The sequence below is a fragment of the Natator depressus genome, chromosome 17 (genome assembly GCF_965152275.1).
Source record: "Natator depressus isolate rNatDep1 chromosome 17, rNatDep2.hap1, whole genome shotgun sequence".
Classification (NCBI taxonomy): Eukaryota; Metazoa; Chordata; order Testudines; family Cheloniidae; genus Natator; species Natator depressus.
In genome coordinates, this window is record NC_134250.1 from 17,658,834 (window position 1) to 17,683,013 (window position 24,180).

General features: G+C 39.5%; 1 protein-coding gene across 5 annotated transcripts in view; it reads left to right on the top strand.

Annotated features, from left to right (window-relative positions):
- CAMKK1 (calcium/calmodulin dependent protein kinase kinase 1) overlaps nt 1-23,835 on the top strand; it is a 200,154-nt gene extending 176,319 nt beyond the window's left edge. For 4 of the 5 annotated variants that reach the window (XM_074974887.1, XM_074974888.1, XM_074974890.1 and 1 more), the window contains exons 15-16: nt 960-1,063; nt 14,679-23,835. In XM_074974887.1, coding sequence (XP_074830988.1) covers nt 960-1,063; nt 14,679-14,751 — 177 coding nt within the window. In that variant the 3' untranslated portion in view covers nt 14,752-23,835. The remainder of the gene's footprint in view (nt 1-959; nt 1,064-14,678) is intronic. The other variant, XM_074974891.1, reaches the window with a different exon arrangement.
- The last annotated feature ends 345 nt before the right edge of the window (nt 23,836-24,180 follow it).

Sequence of the window (24,180 nt, forward strand, 5' to 3'; positions counted from 1 at the left end):
TAGTGAAAGTCAAAATGACAGCTTATTTGACAGCCCTGGAAACTTCGGTACTCTGTTTATTCTCGTGCATCTCCACAATAGCTAAAGTCTTATACTGTGCTTATCGTGATGGTATCTGATATTCTTCAGGGAATCCTGATACCTAGAAATAGAAACAATAAGATCTGTTAGTAACCGAGATGGCCCCAAACTTAAACACCATGCACCTAAATGGAGTTAAGGATTGGGGGAGTACAGAATCTGAACTTGAATCTAAATCTAAATTTAGTGACTAATCCCGCTAGGGCGGGGTAATTGTGACAATTCCTTCACCCAGCCACTGAGGTGGTGTGGCTATTTACTTCTCCTTATTTGGGGCTTGTGATAAAACCACATTCTAACCTTTAATGACTCTCACAACTTCCCTATGAGGTAAATAAGAGAACATTATTATTTCCATTTCACAGATTGGAAAAGGGATTTAAAGTGGCCAGATCCTCAGCTGGTGTAAATCAACATAGTTACATTGAAGCAAATGAAGCTAATTCATTTACGCCAGCTGAGGATGTGGCCAAAGAGGTTTAAAATTACTTCCAAAGTCACAAAGGGAGTCATTGTCAGAGCTGGAACTAGGTCTTATGAGCTCTTGGCTCCCAGTCTTGTGCTCAGGCAACCAGCCTGTTCCCTTCCCTGTAGTCAATGGGTGTTGACAATATTCATATATCTATTTCTAGCAATGCTTTGCAAGCAGAGATCTAACTTCAGTAGCCAATGGATCAGCATTTATACCAAACAGAAACCTAAGGGCTATTATACAGATCCCTCTAGTTCAGTTTTTACCTGTGAAACGGCATTACAATTTTATTAAATTAACGAAGTAATCATTACATTCCTCTGATCTAGTGCTTAGAGCAGCATTATAAGGATGATGAAAACTCTGTGCCACCTATCTTCTCTGATCTGTTTTTCCTTCTTCAAAGATTTTAGTGAAGGCCATGCTAAGGAAACGCTCATTTGGAAACCCATTTGAGGTTCAGGCCAGAAGGGAAGAGAGGTCCATGTCTGCTCCAGGAAACCTATTAATGTATGTATATCTGCCCCTTCTAGTGCTCTGCCTGAGCTGTATATGGCCGCTTCAAGGAACAAAGTAGTGTGGGAGGAATAATGGAAACTGTTTTCAGATAGTTTCCTTAGAATTTAAAGGTGAATTTCATGTGGAAAATCAGTCAGTGGAGTTACACTAGGGATGAATAAGGCCTCAAGTGTCATTTGGGGTTGAAGTATAATGAAACATCCACATTAGAACAAAGTAAACATTTCTTTGTATGGATGCAGCTACTTTCATATTTAGGGCCCCATCCTGAGCTGATGTAAATGAATGCAGCTCCATGGACTTCAGAGGAGTTGCACCCATTTAGAGCAGCTCAGAATCTAGCTTTTTAGCCAGTTTGTTTATTATATACTTTGTGTAGTTTAAACAGTACTCAAACATCAAGCTAGCAAAGTATCCATTGATGAAATTCAACTAGGTTATTTAATTCTTATGTAAGTAGCCTCTGCTCTGCTGTCCATGACCAATAGAAGTAGGAGGTTTGGAGGAGTCCAGCTGAGTCATCTAGACATTAAAAAATAAAAAACCTGTAAAACTAGAAGCATGCTGATATATTTCAGCTCTGCTCTGGAAATCAGTGACCCATGTAATCTCTGTAAACTGGAAAATGTGCACATCCTGGACTGGGTCTGGAAGCCAGTGATGGACACCTTTGACATTACATTATTGGTATTGTGGGAACCAACAAAATGCATCATATGTGATAAACCAAGCTACAGTACATAGCATACATCAGGGGTCAGCAGCCTTTCAGAAGTGGTGTGCCGAGTCTTCATTTATTCACTCTAATTTAAGGTTTCACGTTCTAGTAATACATTTTAATGTTTTTAGAAGGTCTCTTTCTATAAGTCTTTAATATATAACTAAACTATTGTTGTATGTAAAGTAAGTAAGGTTTTTTAAATGTTTAAGAAGCTTCATTTAAAATTAAATTAAAATGCAGAGCCCCCCGGACCAGTGGCCAGGACCCAGGCAGTGAGAGTGCCACTGAAAATCAGCTCGCGTACCACAGGTTGCCTACCCCTGGCATACATGCATCATGCCTAAAACTCAATATCTTCAATGCTAAACAAACACCACTCTTAGCAGATTTCCAAAGATACTGATAACTTTTTATATATATTAACTAAACTACCTAACTACATCTCTGGAAATACAAAGTATTTTCTCTCACCAGTGTGTAGGGATTTGAGTGGGTTGCTCTCATTAAAGATGATGGGACTTTAAGGCCCAATCCTATACTAATGAAGTCAGAAGCAATTTTGCCACTGACTTCAGTTGGAGCGGGATCAAGGTAATGTGCAAATCCCCAGCACGCAATGGAGCCTACATCAGTTAGGCCTTGTCTACACTGCCACTTTACAGCCTGAAACTTTCTCACTCAGGGTATGAAAAAACACGCCCCTGAGTGATGCAAGTTTCAGCGCTGTAAAGTGCAGTGTAGACAGTGCACCAGCTCTGGGAGCTACTCCCCTCATGCAGGGTGGGGGTTTTTACAGAGCTGGGAGAGCTGTATCCCAGCGCTGGTGCTGCGACTACATAGCCATGTTACAGCACTTCTGCAGCAGCTCTGCCATGGCAGCACTTTAACGTTGGTAGTGAAGACATACTCTGAGTGTTCAGACAGTGTTGTGCGATAAAGACTGATCCTCATTAGAACTTCTCATAAAGCTGTGAAGAACTGATCTTAAGGAAAAGCCATTTAACTGTAAGGATTTTTGTTTGATACTTGGGTCAGGAATATTAGCCAGGGCCTTGTCCTAATTTTAACTCACAGTTCTCTGTATGACACACAGGCCAAGTTCCAACTCCCATATGTTTCCTTAATTAAATTTTGCACAACAGATGGTAACACAGGACCTGCCATACACTGGACTAGTCAGATGGCTGGCACCATCTAGCTGAGTGTCCTATAGCTCTAGCTATCTGCCCAGATCCTTACAACAGAGAGAGAGAGAATGACTACATCCAATTAGATACTTTTCTCCTTTGTATCTGCCTCCCTTCTCCCATCTACTATAGGAGACTCTTTCAGAGGTGGGAGAGTTAAAGGACCTTGATCACCATAAAGAAGCACCTTTGCTCTTTATATTTTATTGCCTTAACCTTTTCAGAAGCAAAAGCCTGCTGTAAATCTACCTCATGATTAACCAACTGTGGATAATGAACTGCACTCCTGATCCAGAAAGGAAAGAGTTACTGCAGTCATGTTGAACTGAACCTGGCTAACAGAAGAAGCACTTCTACCTATATGACCTTACCTAGAACAGGTTTAAATATCTTTTTCCCAGGAACCCAATCCTATGAGGTGCTGAGTGCTTCCTTTTAGGGTTCTGAGCATGCTCAAATCCCATTGAGATTTGGCCTATAGTGAGTGCAGAGATGTACCATGCTCTCTGATTTCTGCTGCCAGTTTTCTGAAGCTCACTGATTTTCAGAGTCTACAAACTGACAGTTTCAATCCAGGCTGGCAAGCGAGATGTCATCCAAGAGACTGCTCTATATGATGTGATTTTTAGCTTCAAGTACAGTCTCGGGTACATGTCAGAAGAGCATTTCAAATGTGTATACTTCATCAGCTTAGCAGGAAGAGTTTACCTTCACTTTATATAACTCTCAGACCATCACCTTCCATTCCTATCATCCTATGACATAGCCTCACATAGTTCCTTTCCAGCGAGTCTCTTCACTCTATGATGTTGAGACTTTACTGAGTCTAAAGAAAAATACCAAATAGCTGTCACACCCTCCAGACTATTTAACTCAGGGGAAGCAATGGGTGCTTCCCCCCCCCCCTTTTCTTCAAATCTTATCCTAACTGGTATATTAGGATTTTCTCTTGTTCTCATAGAAATCACTGAGATACATAGGAATAGCCATACTGGATTAGACCAGTGGTCCATCTAGTCTGTCTCTGACAGTAATCAGTGCCAAATGTTTAAGAGGAAGGTAGCATAAGAAACCCTTTAGTAGGCAATGATAGAATAAACTACCAGTAGGAGACATTTCTTCCTGACCTCTCTGTTTGTCTTATGCCCTGAAGCATGAGGGTTTATATCCCTTCAAAAAAAATCTTTATCCAATCTATCTGATTTTTTTTAAATCTTATTAAGCCTTGGTGACAGGTAGTATACCTCTATTGTGTCCCTTTTATTTATCTCCTCTCTAAATTGAACAATTCTAGTCTTTTCAGTCTCTTCTTGAATGGAAGCTTTTCGTGCTTCTAATCATTTTCATCCACCATGTCTAGACTTAGTTTCCTTAATAGCCTCTTGTGTGGCACTGTGTCAAAGGCTTTTTGAAATAAATTATGTCAGCTAGTTCTCGTTTATCCAGTATTGTGTTGGCTTGCTCAAGGTACTTGATTTACAATAATGAGCCAGTTCACTGATTGAATCACAGCCAATCTGTGGTTGCTCCAAAGCAAGGAAGTTTATATCTCTTCTTTAAAAAAAAGTTTATCCTATCTATTGTAACCTTTGTGTGTGCAAGTGCTCAACTGTGCTGTCCTCTTCACTTAATTGTACCCAATCAGCTTATGTGATATCATGCAATCAGCATTTCTGGCACCTTCCAGTAATGTTTGATTACCCTAAACTAAGACTTGCAAAAATGGACCTTATGGACCAGCATAGGAATGTTTCTAATTAAATCAAGAGACATTGACACATCAGACAGTATTTCTTACATACAGTGATATATTTAACACTGTAAACAGATCATTTAAAATAATATGAATTTTTCTTTTTATGCATTGTAAAAGTTAGATTAGTGCACTTGAATGAAAGAGATTTAAGCTTTCTTTCTCTGCGTTTTGCTTCATTGCATTTAAGAAAATACAGAAAGCAAGAGGCAAAGCTATTTTATTTCTGTGAAGTCTAAGTGGGAGTGCTCATTGTACCAGGTGAATTATGTCCTGATTACACTGAGTATATTTGCAAAGAGAAATTGTGCTAGATATTAAACTCATGCTTCATGCCAACCTAACTTTCTTAATTTACAATGGATTGTTCTGTATAAAATCATCTCCAATATAAAAGTAAAATAAAATATAAATGTACGTGTTATGAATGGTGCCAAGTTAATTGAAATAAATCTAGAACAAGAGTAAAGGATAACAAACTTCTAGGAACTAACCATGTTAAATCACATTGTTACAGTATAAGGGCTTGATATTGCAAAGTCTGGCCCTGATCCCACAAAGCATGTAAGTACACACAACTTTAAGCCCATGAGTACTCCCACTGAAGTCATATATTACATATATTTGATTTGAGGTCATAGTCATACTCAGTGTGCTTTAATTTAAGCATTTAATTTAAGCTTAAATCCTTTGCTGGGTCAGGGCCAGAGTGCTCAGCATCTTGCAGGATTAGTCCTAAGGCAATATTGTGTATGCTGCTTCAGAAGTTCACGTTCAGGGACAGTATGTGTCTTCAGAATGGTGGGATAGATTCTCAGCTGGTATAAATCAGAGTAGTTCCATTAACTTTAATGCATCTATGCCATTGACACCAGCTGAGGATCTGGCACATTGAGTCTTTAAAGCAAGTACACATAATGCACAACAGTAAGGACTAGATTGAGGAAAAGTTATACTGTAGGGTGGCTGAACTATCTGTTATATGCCCTCCACTATCTGCCACCTGTCTTCTGTACATACAACATCGGCAATGATGCAGCTCTGTTATCCAGATGGCCCGTGAGCTGCTCTGTGTGTCTCATCTTAGCCAATATCCATGTGAGCGTTTGGTTTATAAGAAAAACAAAACATGACACTTTCCTCTAACGTATCTAAAGTAATTTATATTCAGTCTTATGTAAGATTCATCTTAGTTATATGGGGATAGCTCTCATTTTAAGAATTTAACTGTTCAAATCCAATTAGTCTGCAGAAACATAATCAGTAACTTTGCAGAAAGTACAAATAATTTTGGCAGCACCCACACTTGATGTTCTTGTGAAAAGTGTGATAGGATTGTAAAAGATGCAAGTGTTCAGAACTTTGGCTTTACATCTCATCAAGCAGGCAGTGTCCTCAGCGTCACAGTTCCCCCTACAACCATGTGTGTGTCCATTGGTGAATGAGAGGGAACAGTACCTCCTAGTGAATCACCCACATCAGTTCCTAGGAGCTCTGGATATTGCTGAGCACAGCAGCACCCACTAGACTCAATTCTGCTGTCCTCACTCAAACAAAATTCCCATGAAAGCAACATTGCAGACTTCACGATTTGGCTCATGTTCCTCAGTGGAAATTGAGAGCACTTTGCATGGTCTAATAGTGAGCTCCTGTGTGCTGGAAACTGAAGTGCAATCTGTGTCACCTTTATTATATTAAAGGTATCTCTGTTATATTAATGAAGCAAACAAATTTTTAAAAAATCCCAACAACACTGTTTTTCCACATCCCTGACTGTACTCTCTTTGAAGTGTGGTAAATCAGTGATGGTATTGTTGCATTGTGTTCCTATATAGGAAAAAAGAGAAGCAATTAGAAAACTTTCCCAATTTCACATTCAATTTGTGTAATTAGGCTGCTTGTAAAATAGTTGGTGTTTTTCTAAGCCATATGCATTGAGTGCTGCTGAAGTCAACTTGCATCTGTGCCAGTGTCAAGAATCTTCCTGCAAGAAGCCTTTTGACAGCTGAGTTAGCTTTTCAATATCTGGTGCCTAATTAACATTTCTGAAAAGGGATCTGCCCTTTAGAAAAAGAGAGAAAGATGCCAATTTAACAGCCTACTCATTGAGTTTCTTAGGTTGGAAGCTGCCTGACTTAATTAATTTCTTCACGATCTTTCTACTACCTGCTCACAATATGCCAAGCTCTATTCTGGGAAATGCTTAGGGAAGAAGATGCAGATCAAAGTTCTTTGCAAAAGCAGGAGACCTTTCATAGCTGTTACAGATTTTGATCCTTAAATGGCCGTACTTTAAAAATAGTTTTTAAATTCATGGGGAGGGCTTAAATTTTTCAATTCTTGTAAGATTTTGAAAAATCCTTTCCTGTTTGTTATTTATTTCTTTACTTAAACGTCTAGAAATGTTTAAAAGGCACGTATGCTTAGGCATTTGGCAAATATTACAATTGAATGGAGCTAAAATGAAGACGGCTGTTTTTAGCAACACTATTTATATAGCTTCTGCCTCTGGCAAAAGTACCACTGTACACCTACATCACTGATTGAGCTTGGAACTGTGTTTAACTGCCGCTACAGGTCACAAAACACTGTGGGGCTGATCTCCTGGCTCTCACTTTGGTCCCTACATGCTGCTCCAGTACATAGGCAGCACAGAAAAGGCTGCCGTAAGATAGAGCAGCCCTGAAGGCTGCTCTGACTTATGCTGGGGAGTCATTTGGGTCACAGCAGCAACTTCCTGGAATCTGAGCAGCTCAAAGGTAGTGTAAAGCCATCTGTAACTCCCCTCTGGGCTGTTCTGTCTATGCAGCATCTCTCAGAAGATCTGCACTGAATCTGACCCTTTGTTTTTTTAGATCCTACATGCGATGGGCCAAATTCAACTATGATGTAACTAGTACTTCAGTGGAGCTACATTAGGGATGAATTTGGTCTCTTGCTTTTAAATTTCCCAGTCACTGAATACAGGTTTTTAAAAATCCCAACTGTTCAGTATTCTCAGTTAACGTCCATTGTATACATCTTTATTATAGGTGTGTAGATTCCCAACCTGAACCAGATTCCTCTCATTAATGCAGGCATAATTTCACTGCATTTATTACTCTCATTTATTATTGCTAATACATCTCAAATTAACTGAAAAAAATGTTTTGGCAGATCCACTATACTTGCACATTAACCCCTACTGTGCTGTTGGTAAAGTGTGGTTTTCAGCTACCATACATGGAATTATTCTTATTATTTACAGAACTTGATCCCACTGATAGATCAGATCATAAAGTCCATGCCCTGAGGAGCTTACAGCCTAAATAGAGAAGGCACAGACAGGGGATGAGGGCAGCAAGATGCAAAGTGACCAGTGCAGCAGGGGTGCTTGAACAATTTGTATAATCGGGGTGCTGAGAGACATTGATCCAAAGTGGTGCTGCCACACCCCACTTTAAGCCAGGGGGTCTGGCAGCATCCCCAGCACCCATAGTTCCAGCACCTACGCAGTGAGGTTTAGCAAATAGCTGTAACAATGGAGCCTTTCATCTGAGAGTCACTGGTTCAAACACGGCCAGTTTGGCCGTGACTGACTGGTGGCTTTTTGGTCATTGGTTAGCAGTCTCGTTCTAGTTCTTGTTAACAGGTATCCATGTCACCACAAAAAGTTGTCAGGTTTGTTGACAAGTCTCAACAGAGTTCAAGTACTGAATAGGCCAGGACCTGCTCTCTCCACAGGCGGATGGTGACCCTGCTGCCCGGGAAGCCTAATCCCCAGCCCCTTCCCTTGTGTCTGAGGCCCCGCCCCTTTCTTTCTACCTCCCCCTCCCCCGCAGGAGCCCAAAGCACCCCCACTGTGACCCCCCCAGTGCCAGACTGCCGACGGGGGGGGCGAGGCCCCAGCCCCAGTGCACTGCAGCCTCAATGCCCCCAGCCCCTGGGCAGCACGGCCACAGCACCCCCAGCCCCAGTGCTGCAGGTGGCCGGGCAGCGCAGTCACCGCGTCCCCAGCTCTGGGGCTCTGGGTGGCAGGGCGGCGCAGTCGCTGTGCCCCCAGCCCCTGGGGCTCCGTGCAGCGCAGTCACCGCACCCACAGCTCCGGGTGGTCCCCAGTCCCGGTGCTCGGCTTGTCAGCACTGGGCAGGCAGCACGGCCCAGCATCAGCGGCCCTGAGTCACTGCGGGAGGCATACTGGCCTGCGGGCAGGGGCCATGGTAGGCTGTTTGGGGAGGCAAAGCCTCCCTTGCCTATAATACCTGCTGCCTATGACTCTCTCCAAAACCCAATTGAGGCACATTGGTGGGGCAGCATGGGCTAGACTTTCCTTGCCAGTGCTGTATTGTGCTGAGAGAGGATGCCAGCCCCCAGGGCTAACAGTCCAGCACCTTTTACTAAAATTACATTCACTTTTAAAACATAGCCTGTTGACACCTGTAGCCAGATTAAAGTCTTCATTGTTGATGGTATTGGCAGGAGACTGGCTGCAGAAAGGATGCAAAGTTTGACTTAACTCTTAATTTCACAAAATGTGTGTTTAAGGGGGTACATCTACACAGCAAAAAAACACCCCTGCAGTAAGTCTCAGAGCCCAGGTCATGCAGTAAATCTCAGGGCCTGGGTCAATTCACTTGAGCTCATGGGGCTTGCGCTTGGGGCTAAAAATAACAGTGTAGATGTTTGAGCTCAGGCTGGAGCCTGGGCTCTGAGAAGGAGGACTTGGTGGGTCTTGGAGCCCAGGCTCCAGCCTGAGCCCAAACATCTACACATTTTTAGCCCTGTAACACAAACCTAAGTCAGTTGACCCTTACTGCCGCAAGGTGTTTTTTTTTTTCCTGTGTAAATGTACCCCAAGTCAGTCTCTTAACATTGCTAAAATTCTGTGGGCATCTGTATATTAGCATGCAGATTTTGACTAAATAATACATACACATTGTCAACGGAAAATCCTGTCCAAGTAAATTTCACACTAATATATTTTTCATTGCAAGGGAAGGATGTGTGCTTTTATTAAAAGCTATGGCTCATATTGTGGCAAGGGTAAGTATTATTAGAGTCTAACTAATGGTTTACAGACTAACTTCGGCACAGAATATCACAACATCTTGTTACACTAGGAGCATCGCATACAGAAGCACCCATCATCTATTCAGTGGTTTGTGTCTAATTCCTGCTCAACTTGTGTCCTTTGGCAGTTAATAACACTACATGTTCATAAGACTTCTACATGCTAGGGACACAGACCTGTATGCTGCTGAACACCCTCAACTCCCTCTGATTTCACTAGGTGTTGATGGCACTGAATACCTTGCGGGAAGCAATTGGCACCCTGCAGGATCAGTTGCCGTTAGCGCAGGTGATTACTCCAGTATGCACAGCACTGCACTATGGGTGACAGCATTAACTGTCATGGTTTTGAATTTGGTCTTTAGCCTTAGTAAACATTGCTGACTAATACCCCATCCTCTATTTAATTTCATTCCTTTAATATTCAGAAACATGTGCTTATTTGCCTTTTGGCAGCATCTTCTTTACCATTTTCTTTCTTTATCTCATTGTTTGCCCTTAGGGACAGGTTCCTCTTAAGCTCATCTCTATATTTGCATCCATCTTTAAGGTAACTGTGTGTTTGTGTTTCCCCTGGATGCAGTAGAATTATAAATCCTCTCCTCAGTTGTCATGCTTTCTGTGTTACTGAGAACATAAAATTCCATCCTTCATATAGGAGCAGTTTTGTTACAGTAGTTATGTAGTTTGTTACAGTATTTATGTGTGTGTGACACTAACATTCATTCTCTAAGTTACTTGGGATTTTTCTTGGTCATTTGTTTCCTCACTCTTCTTTTTTTTCTTTTGGGAAGGATGGGAGAGGGAGACTTGGTGAGTTTTAGCAGAGAGCAGGCTCAATCCAAAACCCTAGATCCAATACCCACAAAATTTGGGAATCTGGATCTGAACTTGCAGCTCAGGCCCATCTCTAATATTTAGAACTTATGAAAGATTAATAGATGTGGCTACAACCAAATATGCAGCAAGCAATTCTACCAATACCTCTAGTCTTCAGGTTTCTGGGACTCTGCTGTGATGACTGATACGGACAAAACCTCTTGGTCTACATTTCAACATGCCTCATTTCTATCAGGACTTAAGCAGACAGCATGCATATTTTGCAACACATTCCACAGATGGGTCCACAAAGTATGCTGTCCAATTTAAAACAACAACAACAAAATACTGTAGTTAATGTAAACCATTGGAGATCATTTAAAAAAAAGACATTTCAGTGCAAAATCCCACTGTGCACAGCCAGCTCAAAAGCATAGTTATTCTGCCTGGAATTTGACAGAGATGGTTTCAGATGAATGCTTGGAAATTAATCATGTCTCTTGAAATTCCATTTGAGCAGCTCCGTTATTATGGAGACAATTGTTTGCTTAGGAGCTCATTTATCACTGTAAAATAAATAGATGAATCAAGCTAGGGACACCTCCTGCTGCAAGAGTGAAGGATTTTGAAAAGATTCTCCAAAAGTACTGGGAAGGACCTGAGCAGAATAAAGGCTGATGTAGCACTTTTATTGGCATTTGGGTTGTGATGCATGGGACTGTTTTCAATTTTGAAAAAAGAGAAAGTTTTAGTGTAAGTAAGTAATAGTCTTTTCCACTTGGATGTACAGTTCAGGAATTCATAGATAGGCCCACGGAAGTCAAAGGAAGTTTTGCGCCTATGTTGACTTAAAAGATCATGCTCAGAAAATCAAGCTCAGGAGAAACCCCCTGTATCAGCATCCATTAAGGCTAGAGAGATGTAATAAAATACAAAAGTACACCACTTGCACCATGATACTTGGTTTCAGCCACAGCCTCCTGTTTAGCCCTAACAGCAGCATATGTATGGTCTCCCAGTAAGGGCATGACTGAGGCTTGTCTCCATTGGGAATTTACCCTGATTGCAGCCATCTGTGGCCAGGTGGCTCCATTGACGTGTACCCTGGTTTCAAGTGCGAGTAATCTCAATCTTTGCAAATTGAGGGTTATCTTGCCAACACTTATTTTGCACTGATACAGATATTTCAGTGGCTGGCCAGAGATTGCTAGAACTAAGACAAATTGCCAGTGCAGAAAGTGCTTCGACTTTGGAATGAATAACACAGCCTGGTGAAAATGAAACCTGTGATTGATTCCTGATGAATAGACCTCAGAGGTGCAACAAACTGTTCACAAGAGAGATGCTGCCATTGGTCTGAAGCCATTTTTCTTTAAATACATAGGACCAAATTCTCTTCTCAGATACCCAGGCACAACTCCTTGCTGCTTCATTCCCATTGACGTTCTGCCTTCATTCCCACAGAAGTCAGTGGGAGTTCCAAGTGCATAAATGAGGAGCGATATTGGCCCACAGTCAAGGCATAAATGGCATTAGGGAAGAATCCTTATCAGTTAACAGGACAGAGAGTGAGCGAGCTATGACTGAACATGGGATTAGGAGTCATGACTCAAATACTGATTTGTTGTCTCTTTGTCTCTATCCTAATTTTACTATCTGTTATGTTGTGAAGCTTGTGCCATTGATGTACAAAAATTGCTAGATGAGTGCCATGTGTTATTACGACTATTAACGATGGTCTCAACAGTGCAGCGTGTTGGATAACCACATAGAGCAAGGTTCATTAGCCTGCTATTAACAAAAGTAACTCAAATACAAAATAACACCTTAAGAAAAGCTACTTAATGAAGACTAGCATTTAGCCTCAGTCCTCTCAGCATGTACTCATGTCTCCTATGTGGCAGCACAGACCGCAGACTGCTTACTGCAAGATCACCCCAGCTGTCTGTAGAAAATAAATTTAGTTGATATTCAGTATTGTATTGAATGTTTTGTCAATTTATGCTATATTGCACCCATTCCACATCCTGTGGATCACATTGCCTTTAATGCTAAAACAAGGTGTACAGACAGGTATCAGCTATTGAGAATTACAGGGAAACATTTAATCTGATTCATCAAATTGCAGACAGTAGCAAATAGTACAAAATGACAGCAGGCTCTAAATAACCCGTGAGACACCATCTGCTGCTGAATTATGCTTGCCGTTATCCCACTACACAGACCTGCTTGCATTATATCTGATAATGAAACCTGCTTTCCTGTTCACGGTAATAAATCATTTAAAGAGGGTGATGACAGCCCCTGAATTAACTCAGATCAGCCACTGAAGATGGATCTATTACTCAGCATGTTGAAGTCAGGCCTGAAAGTGCATTTGGAAATGGTCAGTTGTCTATATTCAAGGTCAGGTTTATCACCTGGGCTGTGATGGTGCACTTAGGAATGGAATTATGCTTAATGGCAACCATTGTTTTTTCTGTTTCACTCTTTAAAATACAGCTCAGACATAAGCGTTCTTTTGATACAGCTTCAAATTAACTGATAAGGTGTGATCTCCAAAAAAAATTTCACCTGACCAGTTTTAAGAGTTGACTAGCCTTGCTACCTCTCCTAGGCTGTCTTCACCGCAGAGTTAACTCAAGTTACCTACACTCTAGTTACTTCCTCTCAAGTTAGTCAAGCTCGGGTGAGAGCAGACATATTGTGAAATAACACTCGAGCCACACAGTGTGGTTGTATTAGCAGCAAAGTGATTGTGTTAGCACTTGACAAGTTGCACTAACTTAAGCTGGAGTCTTCACCACTTGACAGGCTTGCCAACTGTTCTGTCGTATAACGGCATCTCCAGTAGAACAATGTGTTAGTATAGCTATACCAGCAAACCTTTCAAGTGGAGACAAGGCCTTGAAAGCACCACCACGCTTGAGTTAAGGTTTTTGTGTGTGGATGGGACTCAAGTAGGGGCAACACTCAAGTTGGCTTTGCAGTGGAGACAAGCCCATCAGTCTCTTGAATCTGCAAGAGAGGAAGTTGAAATTTAGGAGCATTCTGAAAAGGCTGAAGACTTTGTGAAGACAAATATAAGTAAGTTATCTTCATTTTGTTTTTGTGGCTAATACTGAGCAAGTTTTCTCAGACTTTTTCATTGAATTATCAGAAATTGGAGACTGAAAATTTTTGGTAAAACTTTTGAATTATCAGGAACAATTTTGAGTTTTTGTAAAAATGTTCAGCTTTTGGTGTAGTTTTCAGTAATTATTTTCAGGTTTTGGATTTCAAAAATCAAAAAAATTTTATCGAAAACCTATTTTTTTTTCTTAAAAACATTTTATAAACTAATATTTTCTAGTTTGGGTTTGTCTTGGAAAAGCTGAAAAAAAGGGAAAGTTTGGGGAAAAAGTATATAATTGGCATTTTAATCAGCTTTATGTTCTAATTCTATTAATATTAATTATAAGTTATAATTATTGCAGTACCACCCAGAGACTCAAGGAGGATCATGCCCCCGTTGTGCCAGATGCTGTATAAACACACAGGAGGATGTGATTTCTGCTTCAAAGAACTTACAGTCGCCATTGCGACACAGCAGTTGGCTACTTTTTCATTGGCCTTGAGGGAACATAACTACCGTTTGCAGTTGAACTTTGGAAAAAGGGTTGCAGATGTCAAACCATAAAATCAGTGAAACAAGTAGAGTTTAAAAATATAAACCAAATAAACTTATAAACATTGCTGCCTTTCTATATGTCTGTTTCTGAGAATTAAATCTCTTGTACTAGTGCAATAAAAGGGAGTTGAGAATGTATTTTGACAAACTAAGGAGCTGTAGCCTCATGATCCCAAGTCTTATCATACTTGAGTGATCAGTGCACTGATGTTGATGCATTTTTCTTTATCACAGTTTAACTGTTTACATGGTATACTTTTTAAGGAAATACAGTTTAGTTTGAACATCATCCTTCATCTAGTTATTGATGTTATTGGTTTGGCTTGCCTATTAGAGAAAACTACACCTGCTCTATTTTTCTAAATGCCTGTTTCTAATTATTTACTTCCCTTCATTCATTCATGTAGAAAGCAAGGGAGCAGAGAAGGAGTAAAGGACCTTGATCTCCCTGACGTCTGTGAAGATGAGGCTACTTCCTGAAGCCATGTGCATGTCCTGGATTGGTTATTTACTGCTGTTGTAACCATTGTGTTGTGTCCCACACATTCTGCTCTCATGAACCAAAGTTTGTGACCTGAAAAACAGAAATTGAAAAGAGGAAACAAGCAACAACAACTAACAGTGCGAGTTCTTTGGAAATGGTTTATTCACGGAATGTTATGTTGTATTACTCATTGGCTTCATTCAACATGTAAGATGTTTCTCTGTATTTGACATGTGCCTCATTCTCCATTTGTGCTTCAGCCTATGTTGTATGGTCACTATTGTCTGGTATCTTGACCAATGAATGTGTTTTTATTTATAATTCAAAGAACCAAACTTTATGTAATAGGGCACTTGCCATCAAGATGTTTTCCAGCTTTTTGCATTCTGCATTCAAAGTACCAAGAAAAAAGATATGTAGTAGCCAGGTGTCCTCTCTTAGGTTAACTTTTATTTATTACTCAAGTGCTTAAATTTACTGGGGCACAGTCTTACTTCTGCTGAAGTCAATGACAAAATTCCTGTTGACTTCTGTTGAAGTAGGATGAGATCTTCCACTGTGTAATTCTTTGTGCTTTTCATTCTTTCTTATTTTTGCATTATATAGCTCTTATTTTTGCATTATATAGGGCCACGTTAGAGTCATTTTAGTACAATATTGAAAATATACGGTATTGCCACCCATCTGCATTGAGATTTGGACTGTCCCTGAACTGTTAAAGGCCCTGATATTCATCTGAATATGATGGATTAGTGCACCAAGAGCATTTGCTTATAGAGTGTACTGTTCCCAGAGGGCTGGTATTTGATTCCATTTGTGTGCTAATGTGTGGACAGGAATTGTATTTACTGATCTGAAAGCATGAGACAATGGATTTTATTTGTCATTTAAGGCAGTCTGATTCTCCTTTCCCACTCACCTCCCAGTCCCCTCTCCCCCACCATAAGAGAGAGACAGTAGGTGTGTTTGATTATATCTTGAGTTTTTTACCTAACTGTTGTTTACTAGTAAATGCCCTGAAATAGGACATTTTCCTATAAGAGAGTATGTCAGTAGATGATTCTTTGATGGTAAGCAAGGACCCAGAAAAGCTACAGGACAAAAGTTGAGTTTAATTTAACTCATTTGTGTAACATTTCAATACTTTAGGTTTTATGCACTTGGTCCTCTGCTGTGGCATGCTGCTGTAACACCCCCCAATGTGGTTTTAATAATATCATGAATCTTCAGTGTTGTTGAATTAAGAGGTCAGAGATTTGAGCTTGTTTGGAATCCCAAGTCAGCAGCAATGTAGGCTGAAACCACTAAAAAAATATTTATGTCATGTCCTAGGTTATGTACTGCAGCAGTTCCACAGGAGAGAGAGAGAATAGCTTCCAGTATGAGTTCTGAGATGAGATTGTCATGTTGCACAGCTATAAATTTGGAGTAATGCATTCACTTCAATGGAGTTACTTCAGATTTACATTGGGGTTTCTGTGTTTAGTCTCTCAGGCAAGTACAAAGCTGTGTGCACACCCCTATAGAATAATAGGACTGGAAGGGACCTCAAGAGATCATCTAGTCCAGTCCCCTGCACTCAAAGCAGGACTAAGTATTATCTAGACCATTCCTGACAGATGTTTGTCCAACCTGCTCTTAAAAATCTCCAATGATGGAGATTCCACAACCTCCATAGGCAATTTATTCCAGTGCTTTACCACTCTGACAGTTAGGAAGTTTTTCCTAATGTCCAACCTAAACCTCCCTAGCTGCAGTTTAAGCCCATTGCTTCTTGTCCTATCCTCAGAGGTTAAGAAGAACAATTTTTCTCCCTCCTCCTTGTAACAACCTTTTATGTACTTGAAAACTGTTATCATGTCCCCTCTTAGTCTTCTCTTTTCCAGACTAAACAAACCCAATTTTTAAAATCTTCCCTCATAGGTCATGTTTTCTAGATCTTTAATCATTTTTGTTGCTCTTCTCTGGACTTCCTCCAATTTGTTCACATCTTTCCTGAAATGTGGCACCCAGAACTGGACACAATACTCCAGTTGAGACCTAATCACCGCAGAGTAGAGTGGAAGAATTACTTCTTGTGTCTTGCTTACAAGACTCCTGCTAATACATCCCAGAATTATGTTTGCTTTTTTTGCAACAGTGTAACACTGTTGACTCATATTTGGCTTATGGTCCACTGTGACCCCCGGATCCCTTTCCGCAGTCTTCCTTCCTAGGCAGCGATTTCCCATATTGTATGTGTGCAACTGATTGTTCCTTCATAAGTGGAGTACTTTGCATCTGTCCTTATTGAATTTTATCCTATTTACTTCAGACCATTTCTCCAGTTTGTCCAGATCATTTTGCATTTTAATCCTATCCTCCAAAGCACTTGCAACCCCTCCCATCTTGGTATCATCCACAGATTTTATAAGTGTACTCTCTATATCTTTATCTAAATCGTTGATGAAGATATTGAACAGAACCAGACCCAGAACTGATCCCTGTAGGACCCCACTCGTTATGCCCTTCCAGCATGACTGTGAACCACTGATAACTACTCTCTGGGAATGATTTTCAAACCAGTTTTGCACCCACCTTGTAGCTCCATCTAGATTGCATTTTCCTAGTTTGTTTATGAGAAGGTCATGTGACACAGTATCAAAAGCTTTACTAGAGTCAAGATATACCACATCTACCACTTCCCCCCCATCCACAAGGCTTGTTACCCTGTCAGTGAAAGCTAACAGGTTGGTTTGACGCAATTTGTTCTTGACAAATCCATGCTGACTGTTACTTATCACTATGTTTACCTGTGTCAACAAAAAGGGCAAATAAAGTCAAAAGGCAGGAGTATTTTCTATTATTATGCATTTAAATGCAAGTTATGGGGTTTTTCTGTGAGGAAGGCAGCTAGAATATATGTTGTTTCAGAGAGAAAAGTGGTAAATTAAGGCTGGTCAGGATTAGGAGGGGTTTTGGCCCTTTTTAGGGTGTGAATGAGATAAAGTTATAAACCCATTGTTTATATCTTATCTTCACTCCAGTTTCCTCTCCTTTTCATTTTTCATAGAATCATAAATTTTTAAGGTCTGAAGGGGCAATTTTGATCATCTAGTCTGACCTCCTACAAAACAAAGGCCATAGAATGTCACCCACTTTCTTCACCACATCCTTCTTTTATTGTTACATATGTTAATAGGCATCTCTGCTAGCAGCATTCTGTCAGTGTCAGGAGTTCGTTATTTTTCATCACACAGAAGTGTTGTTCTGAAAAATGTAGATTCAGTGTAGCAAGAGCTAGGCAGAGGCAGACCAGTAGCCTTTACGTGTCTGGTCTAGTTGCAGAGCACAGGACTGGGAGTGAGGAAATGGGAGTTTTCATCTGAACTCTGACAATGACTCCCAGTGTGAAGTTGGGCAAGTCACTTAACTTCTCTGTGCCTCAGTTTATCCATCTGGAAAAGGGGGATAATACTCCCGACCTCACGGGGATGGGAAATTTTAATCAAAGTTTGCATAGTGCTTCAATAGCACCTTCTATCTATGGATAACAAATGTTGTAATCTATTATATTTATGCTACAGAGTAGTAACCGTAAAAGCAGGTGTCTTAAATCATCCTAGTCTTGGAGTTATTGTTATATTTCTTTTTTTGTAAAAGGGATGGTGCTGATGGAAAACTCATTTACTCTTTTCTTCAGCTCAGGCAAGAAGTCTGACAGAGAAGAACTTGCCAATTACAATATTATGGAGCATTATTTCTCAGCAGAGGTATTCTCCTTGAGTTCACTTGGGCTTTAGCCTTGTCTACAGTCAAAGTTGCACTGGTTTTAACTGAGGTGCGACTTTAAACCATTTAATTATATGGGTGCCAAAAACCTTAGTGGACACTCTGAATTCAATTTTATACTTAGTTTATATCAATAAACTTGATAAGGAAGTTAAACTTTGAATATAGCACCTGACATCTATCTACACTAAGAAAATCTTTCAGTTCAGCTTCAGTGGTGTTAGCTGACTTGGGGACTTTAGAGAATTTTAATTATTTCTTAAACCAATGGATTTATGGTTCAATAACTATCTCTTTTGAAATTATGGAGGAGATTTTTCAAAGGACTCCAGTGGAGATATGCACTCAATTTCCAGTGGGATTTGGGAGCCTAACTCCTTTAGCGTTGCTTTGAAAATCCCAGCCTCAATTAAGAAAACAAATCAAAATCTTAATATTTTTGGGAGGAGTAGGCTTAATGTGCTATTTCTTTAGCTATAGGACACTGTGTTGCTTTTATAGTCTTTAAATCTCTTAAATTTTCCCCAAAATTGTTTTTAGAAAATGTTCAGTGTTCCTTTAAAAAAAAAAACACAGTAGACCTGTTTCTTCCAATCCAGGCAAAAGTGAATTCTACTTCAGAGACTTTGTCATCTCTGGCTTTCAGCCCAAGATTTCTTTTTCTTTAGATGACAAGAAATCATCCTAATTCCATCGCACAAAGCAATCTTAAAATCTGTACACAGTTCAAAAAGGGGAAATTATGCCAGCATAAAAAGAAGTCTAATAATTTCTGTGCATGTCTAAAGGGAATGCTATAAAATGGCATTCCACTTCTGTCACCCTATCAGAGTGAAATGTACGACATGTTTGCAGCAATGTTAGTGTAGCTTGGAGCAATAGTGCCTTTCTACTATGGGACAGAAGCAGTTTAAAGGATATAAAATTTATTTTTTTTAAAAATTAGCCTTTCATCTCTGACAATTAAGCCCTATCCAGAATGGATGAAAATCATTCTCTTTACATAGATACCGGGCATTGGGATGATCTGCAGAGCAGAGGGGAGGACTGGAATAGTCAGTCTCCGATGTCTTTGTGCAATCCCTACATTTTGTATTCAAAATCCTCCACCACCATTTAATATACTAAACAGCACTGTTTCTGCTGCAAGAGTATCCTGCAGAAGACGGTGCCTGAATTCATCAAAATGTGTGTACTCAAGTCCATATCTGTGAGAAACACCGCTAACAGTTTTTTGTAAAGCAAACTGTTATTTGTCACCTCTTATAATTTAGTCCAAGTTGTAACTAAGTTATGTCTAATTTGAGAAGCCTTCAAAGAAATTTCTCTTGTGGAGAAATAACACACTTTTAAATCTGCAATGAAGTATATTTTTTAAAAAATTATTAATAGATCTAAGTTCTTAGCTTGCGAGATAACACTTGGTAAAGTTTGTCAAGTCTGTTAGCAAGGGTAGCCATATTAGAGATCTTTATCATTTTGGGTGGGAGTATTTCAATAGGAACAGGACACTACAAACAAAATTCCCATTGTTTTCAGATACTTATCATTACATTGTAGAGTCTGAGTGAAGCATGCACAGTGACTCTTAATGTTTATAACACCATCTCACCCCAGTGTGCATGTGTACTATATCTGCTGTTGTGCCGTGGTTTCCTGGCCATTTGTCTGTGATAAAGAATAATGTGTATTTGCTGGTAATTGTGTCATATCTGCATGATTCCACCTTTGAGCAGCAAAGGTCTATAAAGACACCTAGGAAATCAGCCATGTTAGATTTTGTCAGTTGTCTTTTAGACTGCTGGAGACTTTGACAGTGCAAAGTAAAGAAATAGAAGTTTATAGTGTAGCCTTTCCAGTTTGAGTCACATAATCAGCTCCTATAATTGTTGTCTACAAGAGAATTTAGTGCACATGCAGTAGTAATCATGGTTTTAGATTTAGATTTTTCTATGGTTCTTTTCGGTGTCTTGAGATATGTGAAATAAACAAAAATCCTCTGTTTTGTAGGTTAAAAAGATAATGAATCAGGTTCCTCAAAGATCTCTGTAAGACCCACCTGTTTATTTACTATATATAATATTATTTACCTTAATATAGAACATATAAAGCATAATTTGAAAAGTGGCTAACATTAATGACATGTTCACAGATTTTCTTTGGCTTTCACTCCTTTGGTGACAACAGTTTTGTATCTTGTTTGAGTAGCTTCTGACAAGACAATCATCTGCTGGTTTTTTACTTTACTTATAATTGCCAGTGGGTTGCATTTCAGGGCAGTCTTTGAGTTTCAAAGATGTTAGGCAACTTAGAGGTCATTTTTGTTGTTGTTTTAAGAGGAAATGGGATGCTAGCTTGATTCATTTTATTTGCAAATTGTGTACAATTTGAAACATTCTGATTGAGGTCTTATACTGCTCAAATTGAAGACAGTGGAAGTTTTGCCACTGACTTAGTGGGAGTGAGATCAGGGTCATAAGTGACTAACAAGTGGCTGTGAAAATCTTGAAAAAAAGCAGCTTTTAAAATAACTAATTTTGTTCTAGAGTAGCAGCCGTGTTAGTCTGTATCCGCAAAAAGAAAAGGAGGACTTGTGGCACCTTAGAGACTAACCAATTTATTTGAGCATGAGCTTTCGTAAGTGAGCTGTAGCTCACGAAAGCTCATGCTCAAATAAATATGTTAGTCTCCAAGGTGCCACAAGTCCTCCTTTTAATTTTGTTCTGTTTGTCGTAGCTGTTATATTTGTCTTCCAAGCAGGTGTTTATAGCAAAGCATAAGCTCTGATGTAAATTCCTCTTTGAAGACCGCATAATTGATCATGGTAGCCATGAGACCCCTTGAACTGCTTACATTTCCAGAATCAAGGACAAAAAGAGAATGTGAGGATTTTTCTTTTGTTACTGTGTATGATAAACCTGTGCCATGTTGGTTGCAATGGATTTCATGAAAGGAATTTCACTGTTCCGTGGATCATGATGTCAAAGCAGTAAAACTGTAAATAAATCTACCTCCTTTGATGGGCAGTTGCAATCTTAATTGTAATATTTATTTCAGGAAAGTATGGACTGTGAGTCAAGTTAAAATTCAAGAAATTTGAAAACAAATCCCCTTATAATAAGAGTTTCTAGGCCTGTAACTGCACCAACTGAACAGAGGCTAAGTTAAGTTCAGAGATCTGTTGTCGTGTGAAATAAATTATGTTCAACAAAATAAGCATGAGGGCTATAGAGAATGTACCCCTTAAAGCCCAGACTTTGGTCTTTGTAACACTGGGTTCTTCATAACCTATCAGGCAGAGCTACCTGCTGTAGCGGCTGGAGTTACTGTGTGTAAGTTCAAGTGACGCTAATTTATTTTAAATGAAAATATGAGCGCTACATGAAATCAACATAGATGTCTTTCTATTAAAGAGTTTCTAACTTACTATGCAGTTTTACTGCATGCTTCCAATTCTAGGCTAATAAATTCTTTTGACAAGTAAATCAAATTCAGATGATAACTTGGCCTCTTTGTGAGCCCAATCTTGTAAGGTGCTGAGTGCTCACTTGTGGAAACTAAATGTGTGTTTTTTGTATACGTGAAGTGTGTCACTTTTTTATAGGCATGTATGTGAATGTGCACTGTAATTTATGGAAGAGACCATTTAAATTTACATATTAGCTTATAAAGGAGTCTATACATGGTCTACTATGGAGTTTTAATATCATTTGGATGTAAGTGACATATTTCTGTTCCACATGGACCTCCTGGGAGGTATGGTGTGCCCTCAACACCCATTGATTTCAGTGGGAGTTTAAATAACTCAGCACATTGCAGGATCTGGCGCTAGAAAAGAATTTAATGATGCAAGGATAAATAATCATGTATTTTTCTTAGTCCAAGAGCCATACAGCATAAATAAAATGAGATCTAAATTGTATTGGGAATTCAGTAGAAAATTTTCTGACAAATGCTTTTTAAAGGTGCACTCCACCTTGAAATCTCTGCAAAACAAAGAGGATGCTGTTACAACAGCATTCTTTACTTAGGCAAATTGGTACTGTAGGTGGGAAGCAAACTATCTATAGATCAGGGAATGTTCCATATAACAGAGTCTTAAAATAAGGAGAGAGAGCATGGTATAGTTCTTTCTCAGAGACAAAATACCTGTAGTGCAACTAAAAGAAAGAAAGTCCCCATAACAGATTTTACTGTTCATTACTTGACCAGCCAGCTCACAGTTAAGGTTAGACATTCTGCAGTCCTTAAAAAAATCAAAACTCCCAGGGGCTTCTAATGACTACCTAAAATATTACTTGAAATTTGTTTTCTTGCATTTTGTGATAAATTGCAACGTGAGATCCTTTAAAGTCTAGGAATATATGTGTCGTCTCTTCTCATGATTAGTCCAGGAGGATCAAACAAAGCTGTATTGACATTGTTCACAAATACCCATCTCTCCGTAAAAGCCACCATTACCTCCCCCACAAAAAAAAACTCCCCCCACACACCGTGACACGCCTTCTTTCTCCCCATCATCAGCAAATCAAAGAGCTGTATAGAAAACGTGCAAAAAAGAGAAGGTCGTCTCAGTATAACACATAGATCTCAGGTCTCCCATGTAGAGCAGCAAGTTGTGTATGTGACAGATCATTTGTTGCATGATTGCAAATTAAACTTTCAGTGTCATGGCTTTTCAAGACTTGTACAGCAAAGAATGTTACTTCTCCAATTCAACTAAGGTTCCATCCTGCAAGGTACTGAGCACTTTGTATATAGACATCAGTTGGGCTACTCACAAATTTTAAGTTAAACATGAGCTTAAGTTATTTCCAGGATCTGGGCCAGAGTCCTTCACACAGTGCAGGATCAAACCCCTAGATCCTTGCTGCATGCTGATCAGGTGTAACGCAGCAGTTCCTGATCCTTGATGCTAATGCCAAATGTTTTAGTGATTTGAGACAAGAAGGAGACAGAAGGAAAGAGAGAATAGTCTCTCCATATAGAGGGCATCTAGATACTAATCTAAATGAAAAAAAGGAAAGTGGAGTTGCTAGAGCTTGTGTGCACTTTTATTGTGTTTTAATTAAAAAGATTATTAGCTCTTACAGTATTTCAGATTTTTACAGCATTTCTTAGGGCTTGGAGGCATCTAGTGAATTTTTGTATAGTGCATTATGTGTTACCTGAGATTCTGCTTTTCACCTGAACCCATTTACAGAATTGTCCTGTGAACAAAAAGTGAAAGCATTTTCTTTCCTGGTCCAGAGCACTATACAAAAACGCAAAAGATCTGCTTCATTCAGAACTCTGGATGTACTGGAGTGGGGGAAAGAGAGGAAGTAGCAATTTATCCCTAGCTTTTTATGCAGGAATAACCTTCATTCACTGAATCAAAGTCACTTAAGCTTAGCGTTTCCTCAAGCTGAGGCATGCGCCTTTGTTCAACATTCCTTCTCCATAAAGTGTTTCCAACACTAAAGTTTTCAAAAAGAATGATAAAAGCTAAATAAATTATAATTTTCAGGATACAATGCTACAATGATACTGTGTGCCGTAATTTTGCTGCTCTGTACCTGATTTATATGCCTGTTCTGTGTTGGTATTCACATCTGTTGTGCTATTTGGTGTGAGGTATAGCAATCTATGTATTCTACTATAACTGAAGCATG